The 14478-nt window shown below is 54.7% G+C and overlaps 1 protein-coding gene across 3 annotated transcripts in view; it reads right to left on the bottom strand.

Moving 5' to 3' along the window:
* LOC106731741 (SH2B adapter protein 3-like) overlaps positions 1 to 14478 on the bottom strand; it is a 118914-nt gene that overhangs the window by 22978 nt on the left and 81458 nt on the right. For 2 of the 3 annotated variants that reach the window (XM_089775065.1, XM_089775064.1), the window contains exon 2: positions 6721 to 6819. In XM_089775065.1, the coding sequence (XP_089631191.1) occupies positions 6721 to 6819 (99 nt within the window). The remainder of the gene's footprint in view (positions 1 to 6720; positions 6820 to 14478) is intronic. The other variant, XM_089775066.1, reaches the window with a different exon arrangement.

The following is a 14478-nucleotide window of genomic DNA, read 5'->3' as shown; positions in this document are numbered from 1 at the left end:
CCACCTGAGCTTACTTGATTTTACACATGCATTTTCTGAAAATACACTAACTGTAAAGTCTAAGGTTTTAAAATGTAACTCATTGCAATCTTTGTCAAAGTTTGCAACTCACTGTAATCCTTTGTCAAACCTTGCAACTTTGTAACTCTCAGCTACTTTGTTTGTAACTTGCTCTAAACTGCATTCTCCCCTGAGTGATGGAGAGAGAGGGAGGGAGGGAGAGAGAGAGTGTAAGTGGGAGTTAGGAACTGCAAGGCTGGAGCACATGGTGATGAGTCATCAGAGTGCTGCTTTGCTGGATAAAGGGAAGTCTGGGCATGCTCCCTGGTGACAAGGTGGATGAGTTGCAGGGGCCATTCAGACACAATATAAGGAGAGGGAGCACATATGAGACTCTTTCTCTTTTCCCCCTGCTCCTGAGAAACTCCTCTCTACAGCCAGTGTCTTTCCTGACCAGCTTCCCAGCCATGATCAGCAGACAGACCCTCCACGCCTTGGCTCCTTTTGCAACCCATATGCCTGTGTGAGTGTGTGAGGGCAGGAATGAATGTGTGTGAATGAATGGGGGGGGGCTTATTTGTGTGTGTGTGTGAGAGAGGGAGAGAGCACGCTAGCTGGTTCCCTCTTTAGTTTAAACCTTTGGTGGCAGCTCTATTTTTGTCGTGTATACAGTGGAGTGCTAATTACTCAAACAATAAACCCATGTCAGGGTAACCCTGGGTGGTCTCCAATGGGAATTTTTTGGGGTAACATTAACTGGTGGAGAACATGGGCAGACCACCACAAGGGGGCACTAGTGATAGCGCATGGGTGGGCAATGATTTTTATGGGGGGGGGTCACTCCAAGAATGTGGGGGTCTGTGATGAAGGTTAAATGTAGAAGGAAGCTTGGAGTCTAGGAGGGAGTTTGGGCTAAGGAGGTAGTTGTGACCTGAGGCACTGGATTGAGGTGCAGAGGGGGTTGGATTGTGAGATGGGGCTGGAAGAGATTGTGGTTTGAGGGAGAGGAAAGGGATGCCATGGAGTAGAGAGTGTGTGGGAACCCCAATGTCTGCTCCCCCTTCCTGGAACAGTAGAGGAAAGGGATTCTGTGGAGTAGAGAGCGTGTGGGGACCCAATATGCCTGCTCCCCCTTCCAGGTACATTAAAGGAAAAGGATGGCATGGAGTAGGGAATGTGTGAACCCTGATATGCCTGCCCCCCCTTCCAGATGTCTGGTATTTTGTTATTTGGATAAGGGACCCCCCCCCCCCCCGTTTCCCCTCTCCTCCTTCTCTAGGCAGGAAGGGTGTGGATTCATGGGCCCCAGGGGCGGTTTCATCAGGGGAGTGAAAGTGAAAGTGTTCCAAAGTGACTGAGGCCCTCATGGGAAGTGGGCCCACTGAGGGCAGCTTAAGCATGTGGGAGGAACCACCCCAGTTCCTTGCTTCTCCCTACCATAACCCAGTGCTTATGGGTTTTTTTTCTCTTTTGCTGTACTTGTGATGCCTACGTTCTTGCAGTTTAATAGTTGCAGTTTTTAAAATGCTTAAGGTTTTTGCAGGTTCTTATATCTTACAGAACATCAGAAGAGCTGGTACCAGCTGAAGAGCAACAGAAACACCATGCTTCTAGTGTCACAAAGTTGCTTTTCTGTGTTGCATGTTCTGTGTTGCATATTGTGTGTCTGTCTTGTGCTAGCATTGTTGTGTTTGGGGAAAGAGGGGGTACTACACTAGGGTACACTCCTTTTCCTCTACTTCTACCATCTCCAACCAAATTATCAGTCACACTCCCACCTCTGTGAAAAAGCCTTTAGTCCCCAATACATCAGGTTTATTTTTAGTTTCTCTGATTATCATTTTGTTTTTTGTTACTGATATACTTTTCCCTTTGCTGATATACTGGTACATTTTCTTTATTGTTAATCCCTCTCACTGTCCTCTGATTACTATCTTGGTATTAAGTCTCAGAGGGGTAGCCATGTTAGTCTGGATCTGCAAAAGCAACAAGGAGTCCAGTGGTACCTTAGGGTATGTCTACACTACCCCGCTAGTTCGAACTAGGAGGGTAATGTAGGCATACCGCACTTGCAAATGAAGCCCGGGATTTGAATTTCCCAGGCTTCATTTGCATAAACTGGGCACCGCCATTTTTAAAACCCCGCTCGTTCGAACCCCGTGCCACGCGGCTACACGCAGCACGGACTAGGTAGTTCGAACTAGGCTTCCTAGTTCGAACTACCGTTACTCCTTATAGAGTAACAGATGTATTGGAGCATAAGCTTTCATGGGCAAAGACCAGGGAGCCCCCTGGAGTGGTGCCGGCATATCGGTGCCTATATACCGCTGCTGGCCCCCCACCCCCTTAGTTCCTTGCATCTGACGAAGTGGGTCTTTGCCCACGAAAGCTTATGCTCCAATACATCTGTTAGTCTATAAGGTGCTACAGGACTATCTTGGTATTGGCAGTTATTTTGTTTATTGTAAAGAGGGTATCTGTATGAAAAATCCAAAAATTGTCCTGGTAATTGAAATATTGGTGTATTAGTGTATTTTCAGAATGAGTCACAGGGGCCATTCAGACACCTGTGTGCATCCCAGAGTCAGCGGGACTTCCTGCTGGCCCTGGGCTGTACATGGAGCTCCTAGCAGGGGCTCTTGTACATTTCAAAGGAGGAATGTAGAAGTGCCTATCGACTAGTAAATTACTCGTTAAGTTAACACTTTTAGCCTATATGAAGCAATTATGTAGTCCGGGTGTGGGGGGGGGGGGAGTGAAGGAGTGAATGGGTAAGGAATGTGAGCATTTGAAGAGAGATTTAAAAAAAGGTTACTTACTTCCTAACTGTTGTTCTTTGAGACATGTTGCTTATGTCCATTCCCAGGGCTTGACAAGCGACAGCGAGCCCCGTTCGCTAGCCACGCGGTTTGACGCACTGCGCATGCGCAGACCACGCTGTGCGGCCGCACCGGGCTAAAATCTACTCGCCATGGGCGAGTAGATTGCCCTAATTGTCAAGCCCTGTCCATTCCACTTAGGTGTGCGCGCTGCGTGCACAAGTTCTGGAAGCTTTTTACCCTTAGCAGTACCCGTTGGGCCGGCCAGGGAGCCCCCTGGAGTGGTGCCGGCATATCGATGCCTATATACCACTGCTGGCCCCCCACCCCTTTAGTTCCTTCTTGCCAGATGTTCCGACGAAAGGGAGGTGGGTGGGATTGGAATGGACATAAGCAACATCTCGAAGAACAACAGTTACTTACCTGTAACAGTCTTTTCTTCTTCGAGTGGTTGCTCATGTCCATTCCACTTAGGTTCTGCCCCTGCCGGCATAGCTTGGGAATCACCTGAGAGCAAATACACAGAGCAGTGTTGCAGTCTAATTGCATAGTGGTTAGTAAAAGTATGGATCGATGACCATGTAGCCGCTCTACAGATGTCTAGGATCAGCACCTGCGTTAGGAATGCCGTTGAGGAGGCCTGGGCTCTGGTAGAATGGGCTGAGAGAGAAGGGGCCGGCTTTCCCCTTAGATCATAACACGCCTTAATGCATGCCATGATCCATGAGGACAGGCACTGAGCTGACACCAGAAGGCCCTTCATCCTTTCCACTATAGAGACAAAGAGCTGAGTCGACCTATGAAACTGTTTTGTCCTCTCTAAATAAAAGGACTCCTGGCTCCTTCTCATTTGCGTGTGGCTTAGGGTAGAAGACCGGTAGGAAAATCTCCTGGGACATGTGGAACAGGGACACCACTTTAGGTAGAAATGCAGGGTGTGGACGCAATGTCACCTTGTCCTTAGGGAACACAATGTACAGTGGCTCCGAAGAAAGGGCCCGCAATTTGGACACCCTCCTAGTGGAGATGATAGCCATGAGAAAGGCCACTTTCCATGAGAGATTAGAGAGGGAACACATAGCTATTGGTTCAAAGGGGGGGGGGCGCATGAGACCCCAGAGCACTAAATTCAGGTCCCACTGGGGAACAGGCTGTCTAACCTGGGGGTAGAGCCTATCCAGGCCTTTCAAAAAGCGCTTGATCATCACATGAGTGAAGACAGAGACTCCACCTTCCCCCTGGTGAAAGGCTGTAATGGCCGCCACATGTACTCTCACCAAGGAGGTAGACAACCCTCATTGCCTGAGTTTGAGGAGGTAGTCTAAGATCAGAAGGATGGGGGCCCGAAAGGGGTCCCCCCCCCCTTCTGAATGGCCCAAATTGAGAACCTCCTCCATTTTGCCTGATAGGTTGCCCTGGTAGAGGGCATCCTACTCCCCCATCAGTACCTGTCTGACCGGATCTGAACAGAGGAGCTCTCCCCCCTCAACCATGGAACTTCCAAGCAGTGAGGTGAAGGGACTATAGGTTCGGATGGCACAGATAACCTGATCCAGGTCCTGTGTCAAGAGGTCTGGCACGAGAGGGAGGGCAATGGGGTCCTCCATGGACAGCAACACCAGGGTGGTATACCAGTGCTGGCATGGCCAGGCCAGGGCCACCAGAATCACTGTTACCCTGTACCTTTACACCCTCAGGAGAACCTTGTGTACAAGGGGAAAAGGGTGGAAGGCGTACAGGAGACACGCAGGCCACCACATCCCCATGGCATCCCCCACTGACCCGGGGCCCTGACCTCAGTATGAGCAGAACTGGGCACACTTCTTGTTGACCTGTGATGTGAAAAGGTCGAGGAGGGGAGTCCCCCACATGCGGAAAAGAAGGTGCATCACCTCCTCCTTGAGAGACCATTTGTGGGCTGCGAATACCCTGCTGAGACGGTCTGCCAAGGTGTTGTGAGCCCCCAGGCGGTAGGTAGCCTGTAGGTGAATCCTCTGTGTGATGCAAAGGTCACAGAGGGATAGGGCCTCCTGACAGAGGGGAGAGGATCGAGCACCACCCTGTCGGTTGATATAACACATCGCTGTTGTGTTGTCCATCAAGACGGAAACACAATTGCCCCTCAATTGAGGCTCCTGCCCTCAGTTCCCATGTGCAACAACCTCTCCACTCGAGACCGCATACCTTGTGTCCGTAGGTCTGCTAGGTGAGCTCCCCACCTGGTATCGGAGGTATCTGTCATCAACTGCATCAAGGGAGGGGGTTGGGCAAAGGGGACCCTGCAGAACACTTCGCTCTCCCTCAGCCACCAGTCAAGCGTGGACAGGATCTCCAGTGGGATGGTCACCACAGTGTTGATGTGGTTGCAAGCCGGCAGAAGACCCTTGCCAACCAGGCCTGCAAGGGTCAGAGGTGCAGTCTGGTGTTTGCACCACTTAAGTGTATTCTGCCACGTGGCCCAACAGCATTAGACAATGCTTCACGGTTGTCATAGGAGTAGCCTGGAGCTGTCGAATAATGTCCTTCATGGCTGCAAACCTGGAGCTCGGTAGAGACGCTCACCCTGTCATAGCATCTAACCTCACCCCCACTAACTCTATTATTTGAGTAGGGACAAGGGTTGATTTCGCCTCATTCAACATGAGTCCCAACCGGGAGAAGGGGGAGAAACTACCTACTAATTACTTCTAATCAAACAAGTAATTAGGACAACACTCAACTATTTGAAGAACTATTTACAAAAGATAAGAGGTGCTAAGGGTGCACTTGCATAAAGCAAGCCAAGCCTTCCAGCAACCAACACGAGGTAGGAAGGAGGGGGGCGGAGGGCCAGCAGGGGTATATATGTGCTGATAATACTGGTGCCACTCCAGGGGGCTCCCTGGCTGGCCCAACAGGTACTGCTAAGGGGAAAAAGCTTCTGGAACTTGTGCACGCAGCGCGCACACCTAAGTGGAATGGACAGGGCTTGACAAATCACTGAATCTACTCATCCATGGCGAGTAGATTTCAGCCGGTTGCCCCATTCACCGGTGGTGCGCGCATGCGCAATGTGGGTCTTGCGCATGCACAGTGCGGAGCTGGTGAGTAGGTTTTGCTGCCATTTGTCAAGCCCTGGCAATGGACATAAGCAAGCACTTGAAGAAGAACTTGAAGGTTACCTCAGTGTCCAGATGGCCAAAGGGGGAGTTAAAGACTCAGGAGCACCAAGACACTATCTAATGAGCCCTGGGTAAAAGGGAGACTGATGCAGGACAGAGACGGCCTTGGAGTTAAAGGCAAGCACCCCTAACTAAAATGAATAATACGACATGTTGACAATGAAAAACAACTTCCAGATAAACAGATGTTACATACACTGATTATGACTGATTAGAAGCTGACAGTGCACAATGCATAGAACTGAATGGGAGAAAAGTCCTATAAAAGATGGGGTGTCTTGCATGGGTCTTCAGATCTCATCTTGTCAAGCTTGGAGTACCAGTCCAGACTGGCAGAAGCCCTGCTCCCCATTTCCTCACATCAAATCGCCTGGCCAGTAACTAGATGTGAGCAACAGACTGGTAACTATAACATCGACAAGGCAGTTTGGTGTGTGGGGTGGGGTGGGATGGGGGGTCAGTATACTACATGCATATGCTAGAATAATGTTACATTATCAATAAATGTGGCATTTTGCCTTATTCCCCTGAAAAAGATCCCATGTGATTAAAGTATAACACCAGGAGTGGACTGAACGCTGCAGAGAGCAGGCACGTCCTAGGCTAGCTGTGGATTTCACATAGCATTTGCTCCCTGCTGCAGGGCTCCGTAGGGGGCTCAGAGCCAGGCGGATCACACTCTATCCCATACCAGGGGTAACTGCCTGTTGCACCCTACTGTCTGTCCCTATGGGCCCTACCTTGAGTACAAAAGTGTTCATGTCTGGCATCTCAAGGCAGGTGCATCTCCGGATCTCTCGGACAGCAGAGCAGGTGGTGAGCAGCTTGGGCTTGGAGAACTGGAGAGGGGGAGGGAGGGAGAGAGAGAGAGAGAGAGATTGCTGAGTGTGCAGAACCAGAATCCTTGCACCAGGAACAACATGGAGCCCAGACAGAGTTGGTCAACACAGGGCCTCATCCTTCACGCCACTGAGTATCTTCAGCTCCCACTGATCCCCGGCTCAGCTGTGCAGCGCTGCCGCTTTGAAGTACCCCTCTCCCTCAGCTTTGCTGCCTCTATCTTATAGAGGCAGCGCCGGGGGTGGGGGGGGGGGGGGGGAGAGTGGAAATCGACTAGTCGACAGACTATCTGATAAGCAAATGCTTGTCGAACAATCGACTAGTCCTTAACATCCCTATTCTGGACCAGTTGAAGTTTCCGAAGGCTCTTTAGAGGCAGCCCCACATAAAGTACATTACAGTAATCTAGTCAGGATGTAACAAGAGCATGGATCACTGTGGCCAAGTCATGTTTGTTCAGTAAGGGTCGCAGCTGGCGGATCAGCTGAAGCTGCCCAAAGCACTCCTGGCCACCGAAGAAATTTGGTTCTCGAATGTTAAATGGTCCAGGAGGACTCCCAAGCTGCTCACCTGTTCTTTCAGGGGAGAGTACCCCGTCTAGAACAGGTGCCATGCCACATTCCCGAACAGATGGCCTCCTGATCCACAGGACCTCAGTCTTATCTGGGTTCAACTTCATCTTATTTGACTTCATCCAAACCATCACTGCCTCCAGACACCGATTTAGATCAGTCACTGCCACACCTGGTTCTGATGTCACAGGGAAATAGAGGGGCAGGAGGGGAACAGAGGGGCAGGAGGGGAACGGGGGCAGAGGGTGGTGAGGGGGTGGGCATCAGGGAAAAAGAGGGCAAAGGGGGCAGGGGCAGTGAGGGAAGGGGGAGGCACCAGGAGGGTGCAGGGCTAAGGGAAGGTGCAGGTGCCAGGGAATTCTGGGGGTGAAGCAGAAGGGCAGACACCAGCAGGGGAGGGACCAGCACCAGAGCAGAGAGGCAGGGCAGGTGTGTAGAGGGGAGGTGTTAGAAGAGGGGCTGAGGAGGGGTAGCTCACTTGATCAGAGTGGGGCTACTGGAGGAGTGGGCACGGGGGGGAGAGAAGGGCTGGTGGAGGGGGCAGGTCTCAGGAAGGCTGAGGGCAGTGAGAAGGGCAGGAGTCAGGACCGCAGAGGAGGGTGAGGAGTTGGGGGGCAGCAGGCACCAGGGGAGCTGATGGAGCAAGGGGAGGAGACATGGCAGCAGAGAGAAAAGGTAGAGGTTTATAAGATATTTATTAATAATGTATTAGTAATTACTGTTTTATTAGGAATTTATGCCATTAAAAAAAAACAAAAAAACACTTTTTGTGTAGGAGGGTGGCGAGTCCCTTTTTTGTCTGGCAAGTAGGGTTCTCCATAATTTGTTGACCCCTGTTCACCAGGATGAATTGGTTCCCCATCTTGCTCTTCTCCAAGGGTCCCAACAGGTCCATCCCCACCTGCTCGAATGGTACACCTACAACTGGCAGAGGTATGAGGGGGGGGCTTTAGGTACACCCTTAGGCCCAGCTCGCTGGCATTCAGGGCATGAGGCACAATAATCTCTAACCTGATATATACCAGGCCAAAAGAACTGCCAGGCCACCCACTGGAGGGTCTTTTCCCTGCCTAGGTGTCTGGCCCAGGGAGTGGCATGTGCTAAGTGAAGGAAGCTTCGGCGCAGCCTCCGAGGGACTACTAACTGGTGTATCTAGTCACAAGTCTGAGGGTCGGCCACCACCCGATACAGTCGGTCCTTCTGGATCTCAAAGCACGGTCCCTGCGGGTGTCTTGTCTCCTTTATTTCTCCTGGGTTGCGGGCCGTAGCCTGTTCCCATGCCCAGCTCAGGGTTTGGTCTTCCCTCTGTTCTCTCATAAAGTCTATGTCCCTCTCCAGCTGTACCTGGATGTCCTCCTCTGGGCCATCTCTACCTGGATTCAGGAATATCTCGAGTCCTGAATGATTAGAGGGACCTTCTTGAGGGTCTGTCTCCACAGGAAACCCTAGCGTCTTAGGTTGTCGCTTTCTTGTGGAGCAATAGTCGCAGTCCCTCACAACCTCTTGAAACTGTGGCCAATCTCATCTTAACACCACCGGGTATGTCAGTTGTGGGGCCATCCCTACCCAGAGGAGCTCTCTTCAGCCCCGAACTTAGAAGTTTACCCGGGCAATCGAGTAAGGATGCACATCTCCATGGATACACTGGAGGTTGAGCATCTCCTCAGCTAGCTAGAGGTCCCGTACCAAGCCTTCTCTTATAATGGTCTGGCTGCAGCCAGAGTCTACCAGAGCGGTGGCCTCCGTACCTTCTACTACCACAGTGATCACCAATTTTCCAGGTTGGGGTTCGCACGCCCGATGGCTGACCACCCAGACCTGCCTGTAGTTGCAGTCCATGTAAGGACAGTCCTTCTGGAAGTGTCCTCCTTGGCCACACTCCCAACAACAATCCCAGGGGCTGGTGGACCGTACCTCACCCTTGGGTGAACCTCTCCCCTTGTGAAGGTTTTTCCTTCCCTGCAGTATCACGGTTCCCCGCTCTCTGGCAGTGTGACGGGGTGTCTGAGCCCCACACTCCCGCAGGTCTGTCCCCGGTGCTGTGGGCAGAGTAGGCCCTGCGGTGGAACCAGCGCGGCACATGCTCCCACGTGGCCAGGGGGTTTAGCGCCAGCCCGACATCAGGGGGGAGGGGCGGGGGGAGGAGGGACACCGACGCTACGCCCTCCTGCATGGGTGGCGCCCTGGCGGGGGATTTAAACTCGCCAGGCACGCCAGGGAAGGTGGATGGAGGAGAACCAGAGAGCTTTGGAGAGCCAAGCCGGGCCTCAGACGGAGTGCAGGACAGCGGGGTTGTCCGACTTACGGTCCCTGGTGGCTGCTTAGCCGGGATTGGGGCAGCCGACTAGGGGGCCTACCTGCTTGTGTGGCTCTTGCTGCAGCAGCAGTGGGGGAGACTTTGGGGTGGTTTGGCGGACTCGGCGCTCTCTCAGGCGGTGCAGGCTGTGAGTAACGGGCCAGGGGACGTGCTGGAAAGAGGGGTAGGAAGTGGCCCAGGGTGGGGCCTTGGATATTGGCCCGCAGGTTGGCAAATTTCGGGCAGGCCCCGCCAGCCAGCCAGGGAGCGAATTCCTCCTATCTTCAGGGCCCTGGGCGGGGACCACCTACCCACCCTTCAAGCAGGGTGGAGTCATCGCAGACCCGTGGAGGTCAGTGGGCGTCAATAGTCACAAATATATGGTTCCTGAGGAACAGGAACGTGACCTGGAGGAGAGTTGAGGGTCCGCACCCGGACAAAGTGGCCAAATCCAAACCTTGGGCGGTCAGACTTGCGGGGGGGGGGGGGGGTGCAGACAGTGACAGGCAGTCCACCCTATGTTTCATCTTGCCAAGTGTAATAGGTGCGTAGGGGCCATAACGGTTCTTTCCTCTGGGGTTTCCTTCATCCCAGTCCCTCTCGTCTCCAAGGGCTCTCTGACCATCAAGTATGTGATCTGGTTTCTTCTTCTGCGAGGTAATCCTCCATCAGGCTTACTGCTGCCATCAGTGTGGTTGGCCAATGTCATTGCACCCACTCCTCAGCTCCTGGAGGTCGTACCTGTATGAACTGCTCCAGGGCTACCATCTTGGTGACTTGGGGTCCAGTTAAGCCCTCCAGGTTCAGCCACCTCCAGCAGTGGTCTCAGATTCTTTGGGCAACAGCCCAGGGCCATGCCCTGGGGGGGGTACCCTTCTTTACACAGCCTTTGTTGTTAAGTCTCTGGGCTGTCTAAGATGGCTGCCTTCACCTGCATATACTCCAGTGCATCTTGGGCACCCAGATTGCAATACACCATCTGTACTGGTCCCATTAAATAAGGGGCCAATATGGTAGCCCAGTGATCTTGAGGCCAGCAGGCAGCCATAGTGACCCGCTCAAAGGTGACTAAAAATGCCTTGGGGTCATCCCCGGCCCCATCTTTGTTAGCCAGATGGGCAACCCTAGCCCAGTGTCACCTGTCACTGTCCTCGGGGCTTAGTGGACCCCTTGGCTGTACCAGCATAGCAACCTGTTGCACCAGACCTTTCTGTTGGGTCCAGTGTTGGGTAGTCAGCTCCTGGAGTAGCTGTTGTTGCTGCTCCTGCTGTTGTGACATCTGCAGTTGGTGCTGTTGGGTCAACTGTTGTATCAGCTGCGTCTGCTGCTGGGCCACTTGCTGTTGTTGGTTTTCTGCCATCCATTGCAGGAACTTCTCCATCTCCATCACTTTCTTGGTTGCAGGGGCTAGGTAGTTCCCCCTATCCCACTCCCCCTCTAGCTGTACCTTCCAGGAGGGCCTGGATTGTGCCCACATTCTCCACCGCGTGTGACGGCATATGCACAGCCCATATAGGTGTGAGAATATTCCAGGGTGAGGACTTTTGAAGGTTCATAGGGAGATTCCATGCAGAGGGGGGGCACTCAGTGCCCCTGGGAGTTACTGGTTTAATGAGGCGAGGGGAGAGGGAGTTTGTTGTTGCAGAGAACAGCACAGAACTGGAGCCCCAGAGACTGGTACTCTGGTGACTGGCTGACCCCGCTCAGAGGGCACAACCAGTTCTGGCCAGACGAAAGACAATGGGCTGCAGAGAGGAGACCTCAGTGCCCTGCCCAGCTGGTTCCAGACAGGGGAGAACAATGGATGGAGGAGAGGGGAGTTGGGGCCCAGGTGACCCTCTCTACCTGGGGAGAAGACAATGCACAGGGGAGGGGCTGTTGCTGGGGATATTGGAGGCCCTGCTGGAAGACAGGGGCTTCTGATCTGGACAGAGGGCAGAGCAGGCGGGGCTCACCTGGCTGCAAGGCAGACTCAGACATGCGGGGCTGAAAGAGGCCAGGCCTACAGGCCTGAGGGATCCTTTGCTGCGTTCAAAGCTCAATAAACCCTTCTGTTTTGGGCTGGCTGAGAGCTGCTCTGGTGTAGAGAACAGGGTGGCACCGTTCCTTCTGGGAGTAGAGGCCCTGGGGGGTCCAGAGGGAGTGGACCTCCCCCCCCCAAGGGGGCTCACCGCAGAGGCAGGTGTGCGGAAGGCCCTGAGAGGCTCCAGCCCAGAGGCGGAGGGGCAGAGCCCCCAGGTGGGAATGGGCTCCCCAAGAGAGGGTTGCCACACTGGAGTGGCCCCCTGAGAAAGGGCTGTCATACTGCTGCTGTACTGGAGTGGGCTCCCTGAGAAGAGGCTGCTGCACTGGAGAAGGGGGTCCCACCAGGGGACCAAGGGGCCAAGTGTGGGCACAACCTGTGACACTGTGGTACCAGAGGATGGTTGGAGGGTCACCCTGTAGACCAGTGGTCACCAACCAGTCGATCAGGATCTACCAGTGGATCTTGAAGCCTGACAGGTGATCCTGACTGGTTTGGCCAGGAAGCTATCATGTGCAGACACTTCAGTTGCGCCTCCTCCCACTGTCATGCTGCTCCTGCCCTCTGCCTTGGAGCTGCCCCCCTGGGCTCCTCCTGCTTGCTGTGCAGGGTGTGGGAGGGAGAAGAGGGGGGCGCTGATGTCAGGGTGTGTGCCCTGCCCCCACTCTTGTACCCCATCTCCACACAGAGAGAAGGGGTACGTCTACACTACAGCACTAATTCGAACTAACTTAGTTCAAATTAGTTAATTCGAACTAAGCTAATTCGAACTAACGCATCTAGAACTAAAAACTAGTTCGAATTAGCGTTTTGCTAATTCGAACTAGCGCGTCCACACTGATTGGACGCAGGGGGCATTTAAGGGCAGCTGAAACCGGTTCTGGCAGGGCATCAGGTCAGTAGTTGCTTTGTGTGGCTGCTGTCTGAGGCTATCTGAGGCTCGTGCTTAAAGGGACCCCCCTGGACAGCCGGTTCTCAGCTTTTCCTGCTTGCTTGCCAACCTCGCCGAGGGACAGCAAAGCGTCGGTCTCTGTGCCCGTCTGTGTCGGTGCTTCCCTTCGGGGGGGGCCGCCGCAGGTGGCAACATGGAGCCACGGCTCGCCCTGCACCTTCTGGTGCACGTTCTGGACTTGCTGCTGCAAGCCTGCCACCAATGGCTCGAGGCTGCCTGGCACCACCTGGGGAACGTCAGCCCCCTGCCTCTCCGCCCTGACCGACAGTGGACCCAGAACTTTAGGATGAGGAGGGACACCTTCCTGGAGCTCTGCGAGTGGCTCGCCCCTGCCCTGCAAAGAAGGGACACTCTCATGAGACCCGCCATCCCCCTCCAGAAGCAGGTGGCCATCGCCCTCTGGAAGCTCTCCACGCCGGACAGCTACTGATCCATCGGGAACCAGCTCGGTGTGGGGAAGATCCACCGTCGGAGCGGTGCTCATGCAGGTATGGCACTCGTCGGCCACTGAGCCGGGGGGGAGGGGGGCTGCGAGGAGGGGATGGGCCGCCCCAGGGACAAAGGGGGGGGGGCAGGAGGAGGCGAAAGCGCCCCACACCGGAGGGGTCGGGCTGTCCCGGCCGTACTACACGCCGCCAGGGGGGTTGCTTCCGGGAGTGGGGCGCGGGGCACTGCCAGGACACGCACGCTCCCAGCCACCCGGGCGCCCCACTGATTGGCGCTTTGCTGTGTCTCTCTCCGCAGGTGGTCAAGGCCATCAACCGGGTGCTGCTCCGCAGGGTGGTCCGCCTCACCGACCCGGACGCCGTCATCCGGGGATTCGGCGCCCTCGGCTTCCCCAACTGCAGGGGGGGCCATCGACGGGACGCACATCCCCATCCGTGTCCCGGAACACCAGGCGTCCCGGTACGTCAACAGAAAGGGGTACTTCTCTGTGATCCTGCAGGCTGTGTGTGACCACCGGGGACAGTTCACGGACATTAATGTGGGCTGGTCCGGCAAAGCACACGACGCACGGGTGTACCGCAACTCCTCCGTGTGCCAGCGGCTGCAGGACGGGACCTTCTTCCCCGACCGCCACATCAGGGTCGGGGACGTGGACATGCCCGTGTGCCTGGTGGGGGATGCCGCCTACCCACTGCAGCCCTGGCTCATGAAGCCCTACACGGGGCACCTCAATCCCTCCCTCCAGGCCTTCAATGCCAGGCTGACCAGGGCCTGCATCGTGGTGGAGGGGGCCTTCGGACGACTGAAAGCCCGCTTTCGATGCCTCCTCACCCGTCTGGACCTGGCCGAGCACAACATCCCTCCCGTGGTGGCGGCATGTTGTGTGCTCCACAATTTGTGTGAGCGGAAGGGGGAGGCTTTCCTGCCAGCCTGGATGGCTGAGGCTGACCGCGTGGCTGGACACTACGGTCAGCCCCGCACCGCTGCCGTCCGGGAAGCCCAGTGGGGGGCCGTCCGGATCCGGGAAGCCCTGCGGGAGAGCTTCCAGGTGGAGGAGGAGGAGGACTGACCTCTCCCTTGCATGCCCCACTGGGGCCTTCTTCCACCCTACCCCCCCTCCTTCCCCTTTCCCCTCCCTACCTACTGTCAAATAAAGACACCTGTTTTTCAAACAAAAACGTCTGTTTATTTCACAGAACTGGGGTGGGGGGAGGGAGGAATGAAGGTGGGAGAAGGGAGGGGGAAACCTGGGACGAGGGAGCTGGAAGGGGAGGGGAGGGAAGGGAGGAAGGGAAAGGAAAGCTCAGGGGTGGGAGTCCAGCTGCCTCTCCCGTCTCGCCACACTGCGGGTCCGGTGGCGTTGGTGGG

The sequence above is a fragment of the Pelodiscus sinensis genome, chromosome W (assembly GCF_052426305.1).
Source record: "Pelodiscus sinensis isolate ZL-2025 chromosome W, ASM5242630v1, whole genome shotgun sequence".
In the NCBI taxonomy this organism is placed as follows: domain Eukaryota; kingdom Metazoa; phylum Chordata; order Testudines; family Trionychidae; genus Pelodiscus; species Pelodiscus sinensis.
This window is presented reverse-complemented; position numbering and strand designations above follow the sequence as displayed.